General features: G+C 38.8%; 1 protein-coding gene across 6 annotated transcripts in view; it reads left to right on the top strand.

Annotated features, from left to right (window-relative positions):
* The first annotated feature begins 4,123 nt into the window (after positions 1-4,123).
* mtss1la (MTSS I-BAR domain containing 2a) overlaps positions 4,124-16,496 on the top strand; it is a 36,286-nt gene continuing 23,913 nt past the window's right edge. For 3 of the 6 annotated variants that reach the window (XM_017689710.2, XM_017689757.2, XM_017689797.2), the window contains exons 1-3: positions 4,124-4,652; positions 9,045-9,106; positions 9,931-10,004. In XM_017689710.2, coding sequence (XP_017545199.1) covers positions 4,584-4,652; positions 9,045-9,106; positions 9,931-10,004 — 205 coding nt within the window. In that variant the 5' untranslated portion in view covers positions 4,124-4,583. The remainder of the gene's footprint in view (positions 4,653-9,044; positions 9,107-9,930; positions 10,005-16,496) is intronic. The other 3 variants (XM_017689833.2, XM_017689869.2, XM_017689901.2) reach the window with 2 other exon arrangements.

A 16,496-nucleotide genomic window follows, 5' to 3' on the forward strand; every position in this document is an offset into this window, starting at 1 on the left:
TGACAGCAGGCAGAACTTACAGTGCTACACTCCTCGACCTCCTTCCTCAGCCTGCTGCTGGGTTGTTTGCCTGTTGAATGTGATCGGTGTGATTGTTCTCTGTTTACTGTGAGTGCTCAGGCTGGCTTCTGAAACCATCTACTCACCCACACTGTAAGAGTAAGGCTGGAGACGGTAATGTGCTTGCAGCCACACAGATATTAAGAAGACTTGTAACCGTAACAACAACTCTCTTCAGCCTTTATTTTTAAGAGTGGAGGCAAGTGAGAGCTCCTAAGATTGGATGCTTAAAAAATGAGTACAAAGTACGTCTGCCAGTTACAATTTACATTACTCATTTACTCATCAATTACAATTATTGATTCAGATATTTATTCAATTAATGAGTCCTTGTTTTTCATAGTTTTAGTCGAATCCCTGAGAATGTCCTCTTCACATTTTAGCCAAGTCCCTGCACAGAAAACAAATTCTCTATAAAACTGATTGAGACATTATACTCAATACAAAGCTTTTGTACTTGTTTCATCAACGTCGCTCATTCCTTAGTCTGAAATAATAAGCTAATTATATCCAGAATATGCATAAATCATAATTATTATCAGAATGAATGCTTGGATGTATTACTTACAAATAGACATCGTAAATGCTGAGTGAGCGCTATTTGATGTGCTAAATAAACTCCTGCAGTGTTCCAGATGTGTAGCTTTATCATGGCTCAGTCTTCACAGAGAACACTCTGTTCTGTGGTCAGACTGTGGTAAGCTGCCCTTTTTCCGTCATCTGTAGACTGTAGACGTCAAGTTGTGCAACAGTCGTGAAAAGTGATAATAAATCGCTCATTGTTTGCTTGTATGTTTACATAGTTTGCATAGTTCTAGTGGTTCACTCCAATGAAAGGAGGCTTATTTTTCTTTTTATTTGGTAATCATGAACCCGACCAAGCATACCCAACTGTTAGTGTATCTTAGGCTATTTGTTCACTGACTGGGGTCCAGGGACTCCTAGAGGTCGGTGGTAAAATGTTCCATTGGGAGGAGAGATGAACTTCCCTAAAATGAACATTTTATAATTGCAGTAATTTGGGAGATTTGTATCCAAATAAGTATATTATGTCAATATATTTCTCTCTGCACACAAACCCAACTCATGATATATGTGTAATGTCCGCTGGGATGAAGATTTGTTTTTTTATAATTCAATGAATAATAAAGGAGCTCTACTGGATGTTTAATCCTTTTAACTTTCCTCAGCCAGAAATATTCCTTACCCAGAAAATGTTTGGGAACACCCAATTGAAACTCTTTTTGTTCCCCACAACATTATCACTTGCTGTAAATATACAGAGCCTGTAGTGTTTCCACTGTTTTCAGTCAGATGCTGACCTGTACAATCTGTCTTTTTTTGTTTGGCTTCATACTCCCTCTGTATGTTTTTCTCTCTGTTTACTTTCTCTCGTTCTCCTCTTCAGAAGCACGATGCACAGGGAGTCACACGTGCCTGCAGACTGTTTAGTGGATCTGGAGGAGTCCCCAGACTTAGCAGACAGCACTAGAGGAAATTCCACAGGCTCACATGTTCCTGGTAAAGGCCCCAGTGTGGATCAGGGAGCTGGGATCCCTCCAGCCCCTTGGTGGGGGCAGCTGAAGGGGGAAGACGAGGACTACAGAAGGCTGAACTGTAGGCAGACCCTGGTTAGAGAGGCATTTTAAGTACCATGGTTGGAAAAATAAATGTGTTCCAGAAAGTTAAACGCATTTAAAAGTACTTTGCAGTCAGCAAACATAGGATCATTTGGCCGTTTTCCCTTTGTCTCCATAGTGTGTCATCTCTGAAGTATGAATGTCTTTTTTTATGATCAGAAAAGTTTGAAAAGCTCTCTTTATCATAATTTTGAGTGAAGTTTCTTCTATAATTTACAGGAACCATCTTGAATGAATCATCTCCTATCTAAATTTATTGTGCACATTTAGAGGAGCATTAATTTTTTTGTTTGTGTTTACAATGTGTCCAAAACACTTTCCATATGCAAGGATCACAGTAGCTTCGAGGTGGATTAGGTTTGTGCAAAGTCATCTGCTCTTAGTTGACTCTGGAGGGCACTTGGACTCCAGAGTCATGCCCCCTCCTCACTGTCCCCCCAGCAGGCCATACCTGACTGCAGGGGCTTTCATTTCCCACCCTGGCCTGAGAGAATAGGTGTGAAAGTTTTGGGGTTTTCCATTACATTAGACACGGGAAGTCTAGTGAAGTGGTTTCCTGGCTGACTTGATCATTTTAACAAAGGATCTTAACTGTGGGTTTACGAACAGAATGTTCTGGAAGTGGTGTAGCGCGAGCAAAACAACAGCCCACTCCTCATGAAGTATTTTGAGAGCCCTAAGCTTTCTTTAGCAATTCTCCAGGAAAATGTGGTCACTTCATAGTTTGCAGTCTATTCATGAAGTAGATGCAAATCAAACCAGCTTTTTAATGACCAGACATTAGACTGCTTTGATCAAAATCATTTCTAATGAACTTCAGAACTACAACAGTATATGATAACAATATATGATGATGATGACGGTGATGGAAATGATAGTGATAGTGGTGGAAATGATGATGGTGATGAAGATGATGATTGAGATTATAGAGATGATCATGATGGTGATGGTAATGATGGAGACGATGATATATACGGTGGCACTGGTGGAGGTGATGAGAATGATAGAGATGATGATGAACGTTGACTACCTGAAAACTAATTAACACATTAGTATAACACACATACATTATCTAAGCCGCTTATCCCTCTGGGTCATGGGACACATTAATATAGATAGATGGATTTCTGTGAAAACAATACCATAGTTCAGCAGTTCAGTAAACATTAACCCATAATTAAGATAATGTCCACAGAGACGATTCTGACTAAATCATCTTGACCAGCAATGGATTACTGTATATATTATGCCATAGCACAAGCAGTACCAACACAATGTAAAAACATGGGCTGCAGTTACTGTTAAAGCTGATAGCCAAACAAAGAATGGAAGTTTTAAAGAGAATGAGAGAGTGTGGTGGAGAAGTGCAGTCTGTCTCATCAAAAAGATCAGCAATGTCCAGTTGATCACAAATTTGGGCATTTGCCACACCATCTCAAACTTTCACTTCACTATGTTATTATCCCAAACTACCACATGGTAATGTGTACACACCACCCAAATCCACACATGACTGTTTCTCTAGTATTAAGGGGTGGACAAAATCTGTGATGGAAAACAGAAGTTCAAAGTTAAGAGCTTATTTATTTGATAAACACTCTCCCTCTGTTTCACGCCTTAACTTGAACCCGGCTACCCTTACATAACATTCTTCTCTGAACTAGAAGACACAAGGTAAATCAGGACTTTATGGACACATAGTTTTACGGGACCCCTGGTCCAGCGTCTGTTTTACACCCCTGTGCTATCTGTATAGTGTTAGTCAGTGCAGATAGCAAGCTTGAGGGACCATATGGCTGGAATGCAGAGCAGGTGAGGGGGCAATAATGAATCACAGTGACCACTCCTCTTCCTCAGCCCTGGAGCATGGTGCCCAGTGGACAGGTCAAGGTTTAAAGCACTCTGTTCTGGAGTCTAATAATAAAAGATTCCATTTGGTTTAGTCAGAAACCTCCCCGTTTTAGAGGATCTGACTTAAAACCTGCACCAAAACACACCATGATTTCTAGAGAAAACAAAGATTCTTGGCTTATTATAGCAGTACCTCTGAAAGCAAAGGACACAGCATGGTTCTTTCTGATTTTGGTAGAAAGTTTAGACCTGGTTGGTGCCATAAACGGTGTAAATGATAGGAAATATATATATTTTTAATATAATCAATGTTATTAATAAAATTTTCTTATCCTTTTCTATCAAACAAACAGTTTTCCTTAGCAAGCAATTACACCAACACATTTAATGCCAGCTGTGCTATTCACTTCGTCCCTTTAGCCCAAACAAAGGCACTTTCTGGGGAGAATACTTGTGAACAGAAGCGCATCGCTCAATTGTCCTCATCCAAACCGAGCTCCATATGTCCATATGTCTCTCTAAGCCCCGCCCCCGCCCCGCCCCCAGCCCCCAGTGTCGAATTACAGCTCTGCCGCTGCATCGCTGCGATCTGCTTCGCTCCAGCTCTGCGATTATCGGCCCAGTACTGAGACACTGAGAGGGCCACTGCTCATAAAGCTCTGTCCATACGCCTCCGGTGGATTTCACTGCACTCCACTAATATGATAGAGCAGCGCTGTGCTGGATCGCTTCGTCGAGCGTAGACTGGGGGGTTGGGAGGGAGAACCAAATCTTTTGACCCCAACCATACCATCATCTCCTGACGAACGGGCAGAGAGCAACACCCCACAGGCTCGATTGTTCCCCTCCTTTTGTCGACATCTCCATCGCGTTTTCCTCTAATCCAGAGCTGCTGTTTTCTGAGCGGGATGTGAGGGACCGGTCTCCTTTCTCTCTGCCTGCTTTGGAAATCTCTTTATTTATTCGGAGCACAACAGACGTACCGTTTTTTAGTTCATTCATTCAGCGTGTGGTGAGCGAGGATCTGGAAACATGGAGAGTGTGGAGAAGGAGTGTGGAGCTCTGGGGGGATTATTCCAGGCGATCGTCAATGATATGAAGGTACCAGACCCTTTAAACGGTGTATAATGTGCAATGTGCTGAGCTACGAAGGCTGTAGGTTTTTACTGCCTTTGTTTCCATTGGGCTCCAGCTGCCTGGACCATTGATGCTGGGATTGATGATGAGGGGGCGCAGCATGGAGGAAGGGGCTTTGTTGTGAACCCCAAATCAAACCCCGTGTAGGGCAAGATCTGCAACCTGCCTGGAAAAATCATGAACGTGTTTCTTTGAGAGCGTGGCCATCTAGCCACCACCCACCTAACAGAGTCTAGAGCTAAATGGTTATTTTTTGTTATGATAGCCATGTGAGTACTATTATTGCTGATGTCTTGAAGCAACTGTTATGCATGATGCTGGGGTGTCAGTTTCTTAGTTGTTTGGTCATTTAGTTGTATTTCAGTTTAAAATGAAGAGGCTGCCAGTCATTGCTTTAGTAATGACAGTGCCAAAACTCTACCAGGCATGATATTAGTGTATTGCCCATCTAAGCACCTGTGCGATTTACCTTGTTATACATTATGTATAGATTACCATTCCACTTTTGTTGGATTTGGTAATGCACAATACTCATGATACAATAGTGCATGCTTTAATGCACCTATTGGTTTGTGGTAGAGTCTGGATTAACACAGAGTTTACAAAAAATCCCCCATTTCTGTTAAGATAAAACAATAAGGTTGGAAGAAGTCACCCTATGTTGTTGAATATTGGTGAACAGCTACTGATAAGACATCTGTAGAGCAGATAACGATAGACTAGATTATTATAGTGTCACTAGTTAACCTGCCATTAAGAGGTCATGGGTTATCAGGCCCCAATTTAATTTGTGCTTCACTTGTTACATTAAGAAAAAGAACGCTACTATAGGTAGGGACTGCATTACGCTATTAGTACAAATGCTGTATTTCCATATAAACAAAGTGTGAACATTTGAATGATTATTGTTTTTAAAGGTCAGTCAAACGTGATAGCTTTTCTATAGTGTGGAGAAAGTTACTGAAAGATGAAGAAAACTGCACCCTCTCCCGCTGTCATTATCAGATACTTGATATGCTATACATAGTCAGCCCGCCCACATATTTGACTTTTGTGAACACTTTTCAACTCCTCAGTCTCAAATTGCTGTCCTCCAGCACTCAAAGCTCACACTCTACAGTAGTTTGCAACTTTCTGGGGAGGCTGCCAAGCCATCGCTTTGTTGTAGCAGAACATAGTGGCTGTGCGTAGCATTTGATGGATGGCTACTATTTTCCCATGTTACTCCCATCTTTCAGCATTGATTGTTGTTGTTGTTCACAGAATGCCATCATATGAGTGAACTTCTTTGGCTTGAAGCCAGAACCGATGACCATGCAGTGTTGATGGGTGCAGTGCTGGCTCAGGTCCAGGCTTGGCTCTGTTCTGCTTGTTCGACATGTGGCACGTTAAGGAGAGAGTGGTGATGTCAGCGATGTTTGTGGTCAGGGAAAGCCCTCTTTAGCCACCTAATACTTTGAAGGATTTTTTTCCATTGAGCATCCATAGATTATGATAGCTATTACATGTAATGTTCTGTTTTTGAAAAGGTTATATTTTCAACTGTAATTTGATAGTCGAGCTGAACTGAGAGTTAATTCTGTATCATTTGGTGGCATGATGGCAGCTAAAAGAGATCGGAGGCTAGTGTGAGACGGATCTACATACAGACTGGAGCTGACCTTTGGGTTAAGCAGACTTTTAAAGGATTTGAGGATGCAACATGGAGGCTAAGTAGGCCTAGATATAGACATACAATGAAGGGCAGATTGCAATGTGTTGAAATAAATCACAAACCCTTAGAATTCTAGATGAGGTTTCTATTCATAGAAAATTCTATGCACTCATTCCATTCATAGAGAATACTATACACCTTTTTAAAATAGAGGTGCTAATAAAGGATTCTTGGAAGCAAATGTCATAAATAAACTACTGTAGGTCCTTAAATAACTTTTCAGTGGATACTTCTGTAAAGAGCCATTTGTGTAATTGACATGTGTCCAAAACCTTTTTGACCTCAAAACATAATTTTCTATCCCAATGAAAGATTTTTACTAGAACATTTTTTACTAGAAAAACCCTTCAAATCACGGAAGTATTACCAGGTTTTCATTTCAACAAAGAGATAATGGACCAAAACACAATAAAAACAGTGTTTTATATATGAGTGCTCCTCAAATGTGAAGGGTCCACCTGGATTTGGAGGACTGTGGGCCTTTTTCGACCTGCAACAACCACTTCTGTTCATCTGTCTCAGACTGAATCTCTCCATAGCCTTCAGCTCTCCACACGACAGGAAAGCTAATTAGCCACCTGTGGCTGTGAGAGTGGACACAGCATTAGTTGTGGAAGGAAATGCGTTCAACATGGCAGTAAAGCCTCAAGAGTGCATCTAATTCAAAACCTCTGCAGCTCTAAATACATTGGAATGCCATAGCAACTTTTAGAAGAGCAACGCAATGATTTTGTGTTTGGTTAAATATAACAGCGCTGTTGTGTTATTACAAGTTATAAGTGTACTCTGTGGTTGGAGATAAAGTTATAACAATAGAAAGTGGTTTTCAGTTGTTTTTCAAGTGATATTTTCTAGGAAATTAAGTTTAAGATAATCTACTTGCAGAAAGAAGCAGAAAAAAACAGGAATTTCCACAACTGGAGTTTAAAAGAGTACTAAAAAATATTGAGAAAATGGGGCTTCTAATAACTGTGTCAAACCTGGTAGAGCACCAAAACAGTCACCAAACAGTTCTCAAAAGTTTTCGACACTGGCAGAGATGAGAAAATCAAGCTCCACTCTTGCTTCAGATCTGAAAAAATACACGCGTATATTACACTATCCATCCTTTCACTATGTGAAGATAACGGAATGCTAACCAGGCTTAGGATGAAAGGGTGTGTAGTTGTTACAGAGATAAGAAAATAAACAAAAAAGAACATTTGTAAATCAAACAGTTGCTATTCTAAGAACAATGGACTGACCAACCCAGACCTCAACAATATGAATGTGTTTGGGATTACTTGGATTGTGAGAAGCAGGAAATGCAACCAACTTCTAAGACTGAACTTTGGAGGTGTGAGAAAATATCCATGCAGGATTTTTTGCAAAAACTGAAAGTGAGCTATATATATTTATATAGAGCTTCTGTGTCATTTTCTGTAAAATATTCTCTTTTTTTTGTGAGGCAGAAAAGTAATTAACATCTATTTACTTTTCCTGTGAATTAATTAAAAGAAGGGTGATCTTCTTTAATCTGGCTGTGCAACTTTCACAGAACAAAATCCAAAAAATACATGAACTGGCCAGAGACTGTTCATCACACCCAAAAGTCTGACTTGATTACAGAAAACAGATTGGTCAGCCCAAATGTTGTTCATTAAAGCTGAAATGTGCTTAATAAAAAGAATGAGCTTTGTGTCTAAGATGTCTTCATCTCATTACTTTTTTAATGACTAGGCTTGTGTTTTTTATTAGTCAGTCCTAATGTGACAGGTCTGTGTACAAACACACTTTATATATCACTATATCTCAGTACAGCTAGTCTGTTCTGGATCATAAGATAGTGATATAAGAAGCGCATTTTACAGATAACCTTCAAAAAGGAACTGGGTGTGCTGAGCTACTTTTCTTTAAGTTATCTCCAGGACAGAGATGATATAAAATCTGTTGATGATGAATCTCATTGTCCATGGCCTTTACTGGCTCTCATTCTTCTATACTTTGGATATAGATCTAATGTTGAACCCTTTACAAAACGATCATCTTTGGTCCTTTGTTAATAGACGCTTATTCTTGGAATGCTTTTGGTGTGTTTTACAAGTTGAATTCTTAGACCCAGATGCTGTGCTCTGAGGGTTTAAGAGGTAACTGGCTGTTCTCATGTTCTTCTACTCTCTGTCTGAGGAGCATCTGCTGAACAAGGCAAATCTGTTTTTCATTGGAGCCATAAAGCTGTTGTACAAAGCCTTCAAGGAGATAGTTGAGGAGAATGATTGTAAACAGAGAAAAACATTCTCTGTGAAAGGCTCTTAATACCCAATATCATTTTACTGTTGCCATTGGTAGATGACGCAGCACTGAAGAGGCATAAGGTCTCCCTTGCTTAGTTTCTCTGTAATAGACTGGTGGTAAGGCAGAGAATGATGTGTGGTGGAGGTGAGCTTATGTCTGTTTATGCTTGACTGAGCATCTGTTCCTCATCTGAGGTGTTTTTCCTTCTTGGTGGAATGTGAAGGCTGTTGAGCATGCGCTAAAGTTCTTGTATACCTATGTGCATGTGTGTGTGTGTGTGTGTTTTCTTGAGGGTATATGACTTATTTGACTGGATATATTGTCCTTAATGACTTTCTAACTCAACATGCATGTTGCTCTTCCTTTAGAACTCATACCCTGTGTGGGAAGACTTCAGTGCCAAGGCCACAAAGCTGCACTCCCAACTCAGGTGATAAATAATGTGTGCAAAGTTATGCATACATTTTTCTTGTGTCTCCAAAATGATTTTCAAGAGCTAAAAGACTTCAGTCCTTAACTATAAACATCAACACTGTTTCTTCACGTTTTCTGAGTAATTCAATAGAAGAGATGGAAGGTCACTCAGAGGGGTTTGATATGAAGTGGTTCATTATACAGAAACACACTGACTTGGGTTTATTTAAAATGGTGTCTACAATGCACATGTAGTCATTTTATTTACTATACAAAGCCACTCTTGAACCTACACGTTTTCTGTGAGGGGGCTTTTAATAGCATTAAACACTTTGGACCTCTGGTTCCCATCACCATCACTGTGAACAATTCTGACTCACATTTCTCTTGAATGGTGCATTTCACTTTAAACCACTAAGAGCGACTTTGTTTACACCTTACCCATTTAATCCTGAAGATGCCTTGGAAAATCACATTATTGTAAAGTAATTTTGGACTATTTCTTTTAATCTATTCATCATGAAATGAAAAATGAATAAATAATAAAATAGAATCAAATGAAAAACTGGAATTATGTGAATTTGTTCTGATGATATATTACCATATGATTGTATTATACAGAGAATATGAGAGAATTGTCAGTTCAGTTATTATTTTTCAGGCTACCATCATTTTAACCCTTGGAAGTTTAGTTAGTTTTGTTTTGCTACACTGTTTAAATGTGCATATTTAATCACACAACAAGTTACACAATGAATTATGTTTACATTTAATTTAAAATGTGTGTCCATTTAAATGTAACCACTAATAGCAGTGATGTGTTCTCTGTGCACTCCTCAGGACCACTGTACTGGCTGCAGCAGCTTTCCTGGATGCCTTTCAGAAGGTGGCGGACATGGCCACAAACACAAGAGGTAAAGATTTTGAGGAAACTAGCTGGAGAATATAAAATAGTGAAGTCATTGTGGTGAAGTTTTTTTGATAGGGTTGCCTGTTGCTCTAAGAGCCATGAACAACTTTGTCTCCACGTGGAGTTAGACATCATTATGCCAAGTGCACAATGTAAAGTGGTCTCACTTACAGTAAAATACAGAGCCTGATAACCACTCAAAGGTTTTTTAATGCTTTCCTAGTTTATTTTTTCCCCAACAAATTATCAGAGTCTTTGAGAGGTCATGCATGGTTTGTTATTGTTCACTCAAACGCTGATTACTTGATTAATCATCAAAATAATTGGTAGATTACTCTGTTACCAAAGTAATCCATAGTGACAGACCTACTTAGAGTCAGTGGTACAACAATGGTAATTTACTTGTGTTTGAGTTCCTTTGTCATTTGAACATTTAGAAAAACTGGACACGCTGTAGGACATTTCGTCATGTCCTCCAGTATTACATTAACTCACAAGTGACACTGCCTTTTCTGTTAGGCTCATATAGTGATTTTGGGCTCAAAGAGGTCAAATGAATTTGGTCTTTGTTGGCACAGTTTTAAGATGTGGGTCAGACACAGCTGTAGGCATGGAACAGGATTAACAATGTTAGCATCTGCCTTTTTTATCTGCATACCATATCCAACTGGCTTTATAAATGACTCTGCACTCAGTAACAGAATCTTACTGCTCCATGAAGTGTATGCAGCATCCACTGCAGTCACAATCTTCAGCACTGATTGCGGTTGCCATGGGCTACAACAGTTTCCAAGGTTATCACCTGAATAGAGTTGCTTCCAAACTCAGGTATCCAGTGGACATCAGACACAATGATTTGCCTTTAGTTTAAAGAGAGCAGACTAAGAACACTGGATTGTATCAGTGTGTTATCAGTACATGTTTTTGCATTTAAATCAGTGAAGTGTTATAAATAGGGAAGAAATTCAGACCAGATCCACTTGGAATAGCATTACAGAGTTGGATGGACTATCTAGAATACTGTCTAGAATCACTGTCCTGTTCCATTACCTGCCATTAAAATTTAGGAATGTGAAGTTACCATTTTTGAGATTTGAGGATTTGTCCCAACAGCAATTATTTCTGGAATTTGTGTCCAGAATGAACTACTGGAATACATCAAATGCTTCATTAAATATCAAATCTGTCACTTGCATCAGTCCAATGCTGAAATATTTTTCAAACAATTATGCCCATACTGATACGACTTTGATATCATAGTGCATTGCTGCCTTTAAAAACACTATAAAGAGTGAGTTTCTTTGAGTTTATTAGAAGGACTGCTGTTGCTGGGGTGTGGAATCTGGTGGTACATCCTAGTTTTAGCTACAAATCCTGTGGGGCAAGCATGCTCTATCTTGCTCAGACTTGCTCACACTCACACTCACGTGGTCTAGGGAGCCTATCACCTTTATTGTTTTAAAATAACAGAGCTTGAAGAGCGTAGTAACAGCTGTGCATCTAATACGTGCCATAGAGGCAAACATCCTACAACAGTCTACATATCGTACGTATCAGTGTCGTAGCTAAATCTCACATCTCCAATATGGTAACTTAATAGGAGGAAAAAACAAATCCAAAATTTCAATGTATGATAATGTAACATGATTTTATTTATATTTTTAGTTTGTTCACATTGGTCAATTCATCATGAAATGTTCAATGTATAGGCCAGCCTGGTTTTAGTATAAAAAGTTAAAACTAGAAAACCTAAGATTAGGTTTTGACATGATATCAATGATGTTGGCCCATATAAAACTGTTGCAAAGTCTGAACCTACCCCCTATTTCCGTTACCCCTCCTCTACTCAATCATTACTAGACATCAATGAACCAGCTAATTCAATTTGTCCTTAGGGAATACTAGGGTCCATACTGGGCTTCTAAAACTGCAACTTAGCAATAAATTAGGCTTGAGCACTGTCACTGCTTTGGAGGATGGCTTTAAGAGGAACATTTAAACTTTCCTCCTTAAATCATCTGCCTGAAAGCAGTTTATTTGATTAGATGATTTCTTACATGCTAAAAATAGAACCAAAGAATGTAAAATGTAAACTGGATTGGAAAAAAATAGCATTTAATGACAGATAACTGCATTTTATATTATTTTTACAGTGCTTAGTTTTGTAACTGGCATTCTTCCAACAAGGATTGCATGTACGTGTGTGATGGCCTGATTTTCAGTATGTAGTGTAGCAACATAGAAGATGTTGTCTGCTCTAGTGCCCGCCAATAGAAACGGAGTTGCTAATCCCTGGTATTAAGTATTAGCAGTCAGTCATTTCTGAATCAGGGGCAGGCTGGAAGTGCTGGCACAGCTGGAGATTTCACTAAAACACTGCCATCAGGTCACATCCTCACCACTCTCTGCTGACACACATTCAGCATTCCAATTAAGAGCACAGTCACTTTCTAACTGATCACATGCAGTAGTTCTCTTACTTACTCTTACAGATCAGGCTTATGTGCTGGTAAGTGGTAAAAGATTTTAGTATGAAACACTCTGAAATTTACTTGATTTAAATGTGTGCATCACATCCACATCAGTAAACATATTACATCACTACAAATATTGCCCAAAGTAAGAAAACAGAAAGACAAAATTGTGTTGATGTGTATTTGATTAATGTGTAAGTGATTAATGTGGAAGTGTTCTGCCTGTGTGTTTATGGAACTCATGCATGGTAAAACACAAAATGTGCTTCTCTTCCTTAATGCATATGCATATGAGGGAAGGCCACAACAAAAATGTAGTGGGTGCAACTAATTACAAATTCTATTCAATTTACTAATGTTTGAGCAACTTGCAGTGCCCATTTTTGTGTTGATTTTCCTCCAAGTTTTAAAACTTTAATTTTGCATTCGTATCTGAAAGGCATGCTTATGAGAAACTTCATTTAACAGTGACAGCAGGTGCAGCAGTTAGACTAAAGTATGAGTATCCACATGTGCTGGAAGAATGTTTAGCCCTAGAAAAAATTAGTTTAAGCTTTCAGGACGAAATCAGTATGAAATAGTAATCCTGTAGAATGTTTTCGTGGTGGAAAATTTATTAACACCACTATCTCCTCTTCACTGAACTTTCATTTCCATTGTCTCCAGCTTGTTGACAACTCCAGTTTATGTGACAAGCTGCGGTCTTACACACTTTGAGTTGTGCCGGTGCTTGCACGTACGTCTTGCCCAATGTGTTCCCATGCTAGTACAAAAAATGTATATTACATCAATGTCATCATCCAGTAATATGATTGTTCAAGTCTTGCTATTGTAATAAAACCTTTTGTAACGCCTTCAATTTGCATTCATTGCAAAGGTCATTTTGGTCCATTTCTTTTGGTCAGTTTGCCATGAAATGTTCACAAAATGGGCACCTTCAATTTTCAAAAAGAAAAAGTAAAAAATAAAATCGCTAAGAAACTTTGATGTCTTCTTTACAGCAATATTTTATTTTAACCCCTTAAAATCCCAGGCTGATTACAATATTAAGGCTTATTATTCAGTAACTACAGGGACTTCAATGCAAACTGGCTGAGTTATTCTTAGGTTATAGACGTGTGAAATAAAAATGGGCCCTGGCCATTTAAGATGTTAAAGTGTCCAGAACTTTAACTGGCCTCATTCCTCTGGTTTAATCAGATGGTTGCAGTAATTGGTTTGTTTTAAGATGTACTGGCTTGTAAAGGAGTATAGATGGTATATGTTTTGAATGAAATGAAAATTTGGCCAGTGCTGACCACTTTGTTCTTTCAAAGAGGATCAGATTATCGCTAAAGGAAGCGGTTGTTTATATGCATGTATCTGAACTGTTAGAAAGGTTTTAGTGAATGTACACAAGTGAATTCAATGTATATCTCAGCTTTGGCCCCCTCCCAACCCTCTTCCCTTTTGGAGGACTTTAGCTGCCTGGCACATTTCTCTGAGCTTTACGGGTATGGCGTCATGGTCAGTATTTATAGAGCAGATGTGGGAGTTTGAAGGCAGTCTATTAGAACATGTGTCAGACAGGCGTGGAGGGTTTTGATGTCTCTGTCTGCTTCATATTTGTGAGCCTGACCTCTAAGAATAGCTGCATTTGTTTACATTCGCAAAATGACAAAAATGTTTCAGAGGGATATTTACTCAGAAACTCTTTTGTACTGAAATGTGCTTTGTTCCTCTGGGCTGACACGCTTGCCAGATGTTGTGTTTTTCAATGCCATGGATTGGGAAAAGGCCTCTGTTTTATGGAAAGCACTGTTTTGTTGTTTTGTGATTTGGGATCGTTATTGTATTTGGTCCCACTGAAGACCACACATCCAAACATCTGTAGAGACCCAAGGTTGCTTCTGAAATCAAGGGTTTTAATACAGAGTTTGCCCCCTCTTTGCTGCAGTAACAGTGTCTAGTCATCTGAGAATGCTTTGCACTAGATGTTGAAACATTGCATTCAGCCATAAAATCATTAGTGAGGTCAGGCACTGATGTTGGAGGATTAAGTCGGGATCACTTGAACTCATTGAGGTCCATCATGCCAGAGAACACAGTGCCACTACTCCACAACACAGTTCTTTCACCAACACGTGTCTCATTGTATTGGCTATGCATTTCTATGGAGGTGATCCAAACTAACTAAGCACAGTTGAATGGCATATAGTAGGAGTGGGTGATATGGAAAGAATATGATATCACAATACTTTTATACTACTTTAACATTTTACATACTGTGCTGCACTAAATCCAGTTTAACAGGCCTAATAATAACCTCTCTGTAACTAAACATGCAGTTGTCCAGTGTTATTTAACCTTTTAAGACTGAAGACACAAAAAGAAGCTTTCTGCTGTTCCATTTACTCTTTTCCATAACATGAGAGCTGAATGCATGTATTGCATTTATTTAATATGGAAAGAATATGTAAATGATCTAATGAAGAACATTCTGAGTTTTTTTTTGTATCAAAAGTTACATCTTTGAATTTGAACACATTAATAGGAATATTATTCACTCATCAGGGATATTTTGTCTTAAATCTTATTAAACATATTAATTATAAGCACTTACTGATCAGAATTCTGTGATGAATGAGCTCACACATTACTTCAAAAAACAAAATTAAACAAACAAAAAGATCCAGCAATAAAGGAAGCCTCATGCATCTTTTATTCAGTGATAGAAAACACAATAGACAGAAAGCTCTAATTCTACATGTTGAAATTGATTCATTGATGATAAAGACTGCTACCAACAGTGATGTGCATACAGCGCAACTCCTCTGGCAGCAGATTTTAAATTAGCAGCTGTCTTGTTTTTGAGGGGGGTTTGGTACCTGGCACATCAGGTAGAGATAAGTATGGATATCTACATCTATCTATGATCTATGATACAGAAAGACGTATTGTGACACTATATAATGATAAACAACAAAACAATATCATCCTGCTGCCCACCCCTAACATTTTGTGTATCTGGAAATTCCTAAGATTCTCTACAGATGATCAAATTATTAGTCAATGAATAATTCATAGTAATTACTGATTTGTTTTAAGATTGATAATAACCCTGCAGTTTAAGGAGTTAAAGATTAGAGAAATGTTAAGGTCAATTTAATAGATATTTAACTGAATGTAAGTTAAACAAAGTGAGCATTTACAGTGGACTATGTAGATAAAATATTACCTTGTATTTTAGGAATGATGAAAGTCTACCTAGAGCTTTGTATTCTCTGTGGTAAAGAGATTTGGGGAGGGAGTCTCAAACCTCCTTGGGTCGAAAGGAGTAATAGTAATTGGGTATAGTTTTAATGATGGCCCTGGGGCCTGTTTGTGTGCTCTGTGCTTGTGCTTAGACCTTCCTTGATATCTTTGTGTGTGTAGGGCTCTTCAGCGTGATCTCTGCAGCTTGTGGTGGAGAGGCAGAGGCATGTAATCCTCTTTACCTTGCTCTGACACATAGACCGAGTTTGTGTGCAGCCGTGTGTGCGCGTAGTGTGCGGTTAATCTGCCTGGGTGCTCTGGACTGGCAGATGGCATGTATCCGTGCCAGCCATCTGGAGTGTAGGGCACGGGTGAGAATTGGTGCAGGAGATTAACGTCAGCTTCACACTTACTACAGTCCACTCACTTCTAGCACATCGTCACAGGAAACAACAAATACATCAAGTCGAACTGGCACACAAAAATATGTTACTTTACGTGTTTACCATCGTTTAAAAGGAATCACTGTTCTGTAGAGTTTCTTATCATGTAATGCAGTGTTCTGTAGGACAGCATTGTACTGTTTTGATGGTATTCATGTTTTAAAGTGTATTCATCTTTTCTTTCTTCAGGGTTTTTTCGCTATTGTGCATAGCATGCATTGTTCAAATACATCATACAACCATTATGATTCAGTCATGATTGCAAGCCTATCCACTAAAATATAAGCTAATAAATACAGCAAAGCTAGCTTTAGCAAAACTCACCTCAGTCAACAAACGAAATCA

Source organism: Pygocentrus nattereri, chromosome 7 (genome assembly GCF_015220715.1).
Source record: "Pygocentrus nattereri isolate fPygNat1 chromosome 7, fPygNat1.pri, whole genome shotgun sequence".
Taxonomy (NCBI): Eukaryota; Metazoa; Chordata; class Actinopteri; order Characiformes; family Serrasalmidae; genus Pygocentrus; species Pygocentrus nattereri.